Below are 8,725 nucleotides of genomic sequence, written 5' to 3'. Positions count from 1 at the left end.
GATTACGCGCACGCGATTAACGTCTGGGACAAACTGGGCTGCAAGAATTTGGGCAATTACCACGACCTGAACTTGAAAACGGACGTACTGCTGCTGGCCGATGTGTTCGAGATATTCAGAAAAACTTGCTCCCTGCGTGGTATTTCTCATTCCTCTCTTGGGACGCCTTGTTGAAAAAGACCAGAGTTAAATTGGAATTGTTAACGGATTACGACATGCACCTGTTCATGGAAAAAGGCTTGCGAGGTGGGATTTCCAAACGATACGCCAAAGCCAACAACAACTACGTTCCCGGTCACGAACCCGGCAAATGGACCAAACACATACTCTATCTCGACGCTAACAACCTGTACGGCTGGGCCATGAGTCAGTATATCCCCACTGGGGGATTCGAATGGGTCTCCTCGCCCGAGATGATTGACGTGAATAGCATCACCCCGGATTCGAACAAAGGCTACATGCTCGAAGTGGACTTGGACTATCCCGCAGAACTACACGAATCACACAACAGCTATACGCTAGCTCCCGAACGATTGACAGAGAACCCGGACTGGATGTCCATATATCAACAAAACTTGCTGGGAAACAATAAGCCGGCTAACATTGAAAAACTCGTGCCGAACTTGATGAACAAGTCAACATAAGTTGATCACTATCACAATCTACAGCTGTACTTGTCGTTTGGAATGAAACTCACAAAAATACACAGGGCACTCGAGTTCGATCAAAGTCCGTGGATGGAGCCTTACATCCGAATGAACACAGACTTGCGAAAGCTGGCCATCAGTGATTTCGAGAAAAACTTCAACCGAAGCAAGATATTCGACAACGACTTGGCAGCGCTGCACATGAACAAAAGCCACATCAAATTCAACTGGCCTGTTTACGTGGGGATGAGCATCCTCGACTTATCCGAACACTTGATGTACGATTTCTACTACAACGAGCTGAAAAAAGCAGTACGGCAACAGGTGCGAAATGCTGTACACAGACACAGATTCCCTGCTGATGGAAATTCACACCAAGGACGTGTACAAGGACATGAAGAAACACATGCACCTGTACGACACCAGCGACTACCCTAAAGATCACCCTATGCACAGCCAAGTCAACAAAAAGTGCTCGGCAAAATGAAGGACGAATGCGCGGGCACGCTGATCGCCGAGTATGTTGGCTTGAGACCCAAGATGGATTTCATCAAGAAAGCAAACGACGATGAAATCCAAAAGGCGAAAGGCGTGAAAAAATACGTGGTGAAAAAACATATCAAGCACGCTAGATTCAAGGAAGCCCTGTTCCAGAATAAAACGCTCAAATACCAATTGAACATGCACAGACACAGGATATACAACAAGACCTCGCTGTCTCCCATGGACACGAAACGATAGATGGCCATCGACGGAGTCACCACTTACGCGTACGGACACACGCACATATTAAATAAGTAACACACAGGCAATACATACATAATGGAGAAACTTTATTGCAGCCGGCGCGGGTACCGGAAAGGCGCGGACGCCATCCAAAAAGTCGCCAAAGCAGCTCGAGTTTCAGAAGAGAAAGCCAAAGCCTGGCTAAAAAAACAAGCTATCTGGCAAGTCTACCTACCGGACAATTCGACATTTCAACGCCAAATCACGTGCACCAAGCCGACCTCCTGTTTCTCCCTGACGACAGGGTGAGACGTAAATCCTACAAGTACGCTCTGACAGTCGACGTCACTACAAGGAAGCCGAACCATTGACGACCAAAGATTCGAACGAAGTCGTCAAAGCCTTAGAACGCATCTACAAACGCAGTCGCTTGACATGCCTACTGTATTGCAAATCGATCTCGGACGCGAGTTCATGGGAGCCGTGTCGCAGCTGCTGGCCAAACACAAAGTCCAAGTGAGACAAGGTATGGCGAGAGATTCAATCGCACCTTAGCCGAACGCCTGTTCTCGCACCAATACTCGCAGGATTTAATGGATCCCGGAAACAGAAACACGGAATGGGTCGTACGCTTACCGCGAGAGGGGGATCAACAACGAAGTCACCAGACTCGTGGGCAAGAGATCCGTCGAAGCCATCAAAATGAAATCTGTTAACACCAAATCGGCATCAGCATGTCGCGATAAAACGGAGAAAACATTACCAGACCGTGTCAGTGTTAGATACTTGTACGAGCCTGGCGAATACGAGGGAGACAGCAGAAAACGCGCCGCCGATCCGATATGGTCATGAAAACATACAGCCAATTTTGCATGCAACTCAGTAGTAGTATACACAATGGTGGTACGGGATTAGGGACTCCTCAAGGGCTCAATTTTTTAAATTGAGTCCTTGGGGGGACCTGGTCCCATACCACCATTGTGTATACTACTAATGTGATATTTTGAAATTTACAAATATAAATTCAACTTTAAATAAATTCTGTGTTCTAAGATCCATTGAATAATGCCAGTAAATTATTTTTTGAAGGATGACCCCCAGTTGTGTGTGCCGTATTGTTGTTGCCTGTGCTGTTTTGCACAACATTGCCATCTCCAAGGGTGAACCTCAGGATGAGAGGGACAACAGGGACGACCAACCACCCATTGATGCCTACGCAGGACAACATGACGGCAAAGGCATACATGATCATGTGGCTTCCACATTCTTTGGACACTAACATATGATAGTACAAATGTGGTGTACATCGACATGAGTTACTGTTATACTTGTATAAATTTGAAACGTAATGAACATGACCTAATATCATGAGATATCTCATTCTTATTGATAGTTTTGTACAAATAGCCTGATATGTTATCTGTATATCTTATGTATCCCAACACGAGCTGAATTCGACGTTCTGGTGATTTCGACGATTGCATTGCACGCGCTATATCGGGGGAGTACGTGTGCGATCGGAGTGCACAAACAGTTTCACTGGTAGGGCGGATGCCTCGTCGCTGTCGTGAGAAGTTTTATTGACAATGGAAATCGGGAAGTAAAGTTATATAAAAAGTAAACAAACATCAATATTATTTACCCGAGATCGTTAATACCACTTACGATGCAAAATCAGTTCCCTTTATAACAAAAAATAGCAAGCGAAAATTCAGTTATATCAGTCGTCTGCTGGTGACAGGCAATATATAAATAGGAAGCCACGTGATCACAACACTCCCTCGCGCAGTGCGGAGCAAAAAGTATGGCTCATCATCGAAAACCCATACAAAATACCCGGATGTTACGAGCGGCAACAGTTTCACCGATACGATTTCATCAACGCTATTTTTGTAGGGAACACTTGATATTTTTGTGTGAAATAGATGAATATATCCTTTATCACTCAAGGTTAGTAAAATACAAACTTTAAATGATATTACAGATAAAAAATACGTTTTTGTCTTACATCGTCGAAAACCCCTGACACCGGGATACATTTTTAGAATATTTGTTACTTGCTTTTTCACTCAAAACAAACAAAGCACAAGAAGATCAATGTGAAATAAAATAAAGCTTTATTTCTTGACTCAAAAACAAAAAACTTTTCTTATTTCCAATATCTTATTGCATTCGTGACACTAGTATCTGGGATGGTGTCATCTCTTCGCAAACTTGTTTGCCCTCTTGCATTTCCAGCACCTTTATTTGGAGAAGCAGTTTCTTCATGTGTAGCTCCTGTAGCTTCCGTTCTCCAGAAAGAACTTGCTGCTGCAGCTCGTACACCTTCTCACATGAACTTGGCTCGTTCCTTGTCCAGTGTGTGAAGACAGTTGTGGTCTGAGAAGTGGAGGCTATAGCTGGAGTGTTGCTGGTGGAGGCTACATCTGGGGTCTGGCTGGTGGAGGCTACAGCTGAGGTCTGGCTGGTGGAGGCTACAGGTGGAGACTGGCTGGTGGAGGCTACAGGTGGAGACTGGCTGGTGGAGAATACAGCTAGAGACTGGCTGGTGGAGGCTACAGCTGAGGTCTGGCTGGTGGAGGCTACAGGTGGAGACTGGCTGGTGGAGGCTACAGCTGAGGTCTGGCTGGTGGAGGCTACAGGTGGAGACTGGCTGGTGGAGGCTACAGCTGAGGTCTGGCTGGTCGAGGCTACAGGTGGAGACTGGCTGGTGGAGGCTACAGCTGTAGTCTGGTTAGGCGTCATCACGATGGCAGACTCGGACGTGACCGTCTCAGCAGCTGTGTCAGTAGGGAGGGTCGCTTCACACTCGTCATCACCTGATGATGTTTATAAAATACGATATATTTTCCATCAATATCTAAACATAAAGTGATCTTGATTTAAGTGTATATCATTTCTTGATAATGTTAAATGTTGAACCGACATTAATATATAATATACCTTGATATCTATGTCAGTTCAACATATATCTTGGTATGATATACATATATGTATCTCACTAAATACGAAGTAATTCTCTTGAAATATTCTTTGTTTCCAATTAAACTTTAATTTTAAACGGGTACATAAGATATACCTGAAAAGCGTTAAATCTTGTGTACAAGGGACAGCACTCCGTATGGCACATATGTAAGAGTAATCTGTTTAAGAGTTATTCCCCTTGTAATGTACTCTCCATAAGGGGTCGTTACTCAATGCCATATACACAATGATGGTACAGTAAAACTTTGTAAATGGATACCTAACAGTTTTGTTGGAGAGAACCATCCCATGATCAAGGTCAGTAATATTTATTTCAATATGTATTTTCTCGAGCTGTCTACAGAATACTATGATAGAGCAGTATTGAAGATCTAAACGGGACGGTAATATTGACGAATTATTTGAATTCTTCGAGCTCCCCTTCCCATGGATGGATTTTAATTATATTCTTACTAATCATTACAGCAATAGACCTTAATTTCCTTATCATTCTTCGATTTTTATTGAGGCAAATTAAACACAAAACCATCCTATGAAATGTCTATATACGGTATAAATTGACGAAAACCTTATTAGCATAAACATTGCTCTGGCAACTGATGTGTAGGAAGATAAACCAAACATTAATGTACATGTATATATCTATTTCTGTTGTGAGTGATATGCAGGCCTAGGTTGTACATCACATAACTTTTATATGAAAATGTTATGTTTCAAAATTGAAACCTAGAGAACCGTGCCAGTTATATGCAGACACTTGACGTCATTTCCATAGACTTGCATGTTATTTCAGTGTAGCATAAATAATGTTCATGAGGTGAGTTTAAGATAGATCTTTGTCAAACTTGACAGGCAAATTTGAAATCGTCTCTGCTCTGCGCACATAATTTCAGTTCAATTGTCCGACCACTATTTAACTAATGACATCACAATTATCAACTTACGTATAGTTCCACAATGCACAATCCCATAGGCCGCCATGTTAAAGGAGTTCACGGCACTGTACATATGTTGATTAAATTGTTGCCATTCGATAAATAAGCAACGGAAAATTAAACAGAAATTATGTGATTGTAGGTAAGATGAATCCTCACAAATGTGCAAAATTTGACTTTGATCATACAAAAATTAAATTCATGAAAATTATTTATGCTACACTAAATTAACATGTATAGTATGACCTGAAATTATTGAGAATTTTAGGAATATGTTTAATTGGATTTCTAGTATAAACAACCTTGACCAGCTATCAAGTGCTTGGTTTCATTCAAGAGAGACAACTCCGTTAATCCTTTTTCATTAGTTTTTGAAGGGTAATCCCCCTTTGTGTACTTGCTAGCAGACGACATTTTCAGTGATCCTCAGAAGGGATGATTTAGAAAAGAGGAATTTGATTTTAGAGTATTATAACAAGGCTATCAGATCAGCTAAAGTGATTCCAAGAAGAACAGGCATCTCTTTGTCCACTGTTTATTGTGTTTTGAAAAATATTGCAAATGGATATGGCATTGAGCACCAGGGAGGCGCAGGCAGGCCCAGAAAATTGACTGTCGGTGACAGGAGGCGGCTTGGTATTCTTGTTTCTAAAAACAAAAGAAAGGAGTTTAGAAAACTTAAGACTGGATATGATTGATAGAGGAACTGTGGCTGTCTGTAAGGAGACAATTAGAACTGAGCTGCATGCAATGGGTTGGCAGAAAAGTCGAGGAATTCCAGCACCGATCATGAAACCTGAACAAAAGGAGCGAAGGTTGAACTGGTGCTTACAGCATAGACATTTTAACTGGGACAATGTGATTTTCTCAGATGAAAGTTCTGTGTGGCTGTTTCATAATACACTGAAATTCTGGACCAAACAAACTGAAAAACTTTTGTATCAGCGCCCAAAGTACAGTCCGAAATTTAACGTGTGGGGTGGCATATCTGTGTTAGGGGCCACGCCCCTCTGTGTATTTGAAGGGAATATGAACAGTGAGCGGTACACAGATATTCTCGAGGGACATTTACTTCCATCTGCTCACATGTTCTATGGAAATGTTTGGATTTTCCAGCAGGACAACGACCCTAAACATCGTTCAAAGCATTCACAGGCTTGGTTTCAGACCCAAAATATGACATTATTAGATTGGCTAAGCTATAGCCCTGACCTAAATCCAATAGAAAATGTTTGGGGACTTATGAAGGAAAGTGTCAATAAGAAAAATCTGACAAACATTGCTGAAATGAAAGAAGAGGTGGTCCGATATTGGGACAGCATGGACCACGACTTTCTAACTTCTTTGATCAGTAGTATGCCCCGCCGCATTGAAGCCTGCATTGCTGCCCATGGTGACTTGACAAAATACTAACTGTTCACCTGTCTTTGAATCTGGAATTATGTTCTGCTAATATTCACATTTAATACGTGAGTAATGAGTGAAAAAAATATAAAAAATACAATCTTTAAATTCTCAATAATTTCTGGCTGTACTGTAAGTCTATGGAAGTTACCTCAAGTGTCCGAATATAACTGGTACGGGTCTGTAGATCCAGATTATGCCATATTTGGTATCAAGTTCAAGGTCGACAGTAAAAATAGATCTAGATTATAGACATTACCACATGGTTTGTTGTCCCATTTCTACCTGAGATACTGTGAGTGAAATTTATTTTTATTTCCCATTTTGTATATAGGCCTAAATTTCACTTTTCGTAATTGCCAATGACCTTTGTTAAATAGATAGATTATCGGTACGTTGGTGCATTATTTAACAGAGCATATAACTTCATTTTTGTCGAAGTAAACCAATTCATCATTTATTGTTTGAGGATTTATTGAAACCTACACTCTGTCTGTGACGCCGTCAAAACTTACCAATCGCGAGTCACGCATCATGTCAATGATGCGGCTGGTTACTTGACTTAGCTCAGGCGGTGGTGGTCCTCCGCCGGTCTTCCTTGGCTGAATTCTGTGTTCAGTGTACTGTTTCTTGGCCTTCCGATTCATGTTTGTCCACTTCTCTCTCACTTCAGTCAAGGACCTCGGAGCTACCCCCTTGGCATTCACCTCTCTTACAATCTCTCTCTCTCTCTCTTTCTTCCCGTGAAGGAATAAACCCCTCGAGGGATGTAAATGTTCCTGCGTTGAGTATGCTGCGCAGCCCGCCAGGGTGGAAACCAACAGTCAATTGTCTAAATATTTTTGTGGTTTCTTTTTCCATAAAAGCGAATGTATGTTCGCAGCATATTTGTGTTTTTGAGCATAGATAAAAGGAAGTGGGTACAGTTCACTCGTTCATGACATGCTCAACCCTGAGCGATGTCTGAAACACAGATAAGGTTGGTGACAGTCTGGTGGATGGTGGTATGCCGTTCCACATGATGATTGTTCCAGGGAGGAAGCTTTGTAGAAAAAGTTCTGATTTCCCTCTTATTTGTGCAATGTTGTTATTAGATGATCTTCTTGTACGGGAGTCAACTCCGTGAATGTAGTTATGTAGGTCGGTAACGATGATGTTATTTATAACCTTGTAAAAAAAGGTGGCTCTGGCCCTAGCTCTCCTGAGTGAAGGGTTTCCCATCCAAGGTGTTGTAACATTGAAGTGACACATCCTTGATCATAATCAGTGTAGTTGTTGCACACAAATCTGGCTGCTTGCCTCTATACCCTCTCCAAGGTATTTACATGAAGCTGTTGATAAGGGTCCCAAACTGTGGAGGCATACTCCATGATAGGACGGGCTAGGGTGGTATAGGCGCATGCCCTCACTAGTTCAGGGCAAGCTCTAAGGTTGCGCCTCAGGAAACCTACAGTTCTGGTGGTGCTCTGGATTTGCGTCTTCCATGAAAGGTCACTTGAAATGTTGACACCCAGGTATTTTGCGGTATCGAGGGTTTCTAAGTTGAATCCGTGAAGGTTGTAAGAGTGACGTAATGTCTTCCGTTTCTTGGAGATGTGCATGGTTACGCATTTGGATGGATCAAAAGCCATTTGCCATGAACTTTCCCAAGTCTGAAGGTTATACAGGTCCTTCTGCAGTTTGAGACTGTCTGAAGGATTACGTATGTGTCTAAATATGATACAATCGTCAGCGAAAAGTCGTACTTCGGAGTCCACTGAGTTAGGTAAGTTGTTGATGTAGATCAGAAAGAGTGGAGGGCCAATGGCCGTACCCTGTGGTACACCAGATAATACGTCAGCTTCAGAGGATGACATTCCGTCGAGAACAACTGTTTGTTTCCTGTTCTTCAAGAAGTCTTCGATCCATCGCTGTATGTTGTTACGGATGCCGTAGTGATGTAACTTAAGTAGTAGCCGTTGATGCCGAACTTTATGGAAGGCTTTTGAGAAGTCAAGCAGTATCATATCCAACTGCTTTCCTTGGTCT

The 8,725-nt window shown here is 42.3% G+C and overlaps 1 protein-coding gene across 1 annotated transcript; it reads right to left on the bottom strand.

Annotated features, from left to right (window-relative positions):
* Positions 1-3,473: 3,473 nt before the first annotated feature.
* On the bottom strand, positions 3,474-4,890 carry LOC124280537 (putative uncharacterized protein ENSP00000383309). The gene is made up of 2 exons (XM_046716485.1): positions 4,453-4,890; positions 3,474-4,192 (listed from the first exon to the last, which is right to left on the bottom strand). The coding sequence occupies exon 2, from the start codon at positions 4,116-4,118 to the stop codon at positions 3,537-3,539; it is 582 nt and encodes a 193-aa protein (XP_046572441.1). The 5' UTR covers positions 4,119-4,192; positions 4,453-4,890; the 3' UTR covers positions 3,474-3,536.
* Between the last annotated feature and the right edge of the window lie 3,835 nt (positions 4,891-8,725).

The sequence above is a fragment of the Haliotis rubra genome, unplaced genomic scaffold (genome assembly GCF_003918875.1).
Source record: "Haliotis rubra isolate DU_JTF1 unplaced genomic scaffold, ASM391887v1 Scf27, whole genome shotgun sequence".
Classification (NCBI taxonomy): domain Eukaryota; kingdom Metazoa; phylum Mollusca; class Gastropoda; order Lepetellida; family Haliotidae; genus Haliotis; species Haliotis rubra.
The sequence above is the reverse complement of the archived record's forward strand: the minus strand, read 5'-3'. Positions and strand labels throughout refer to the sequence as shown.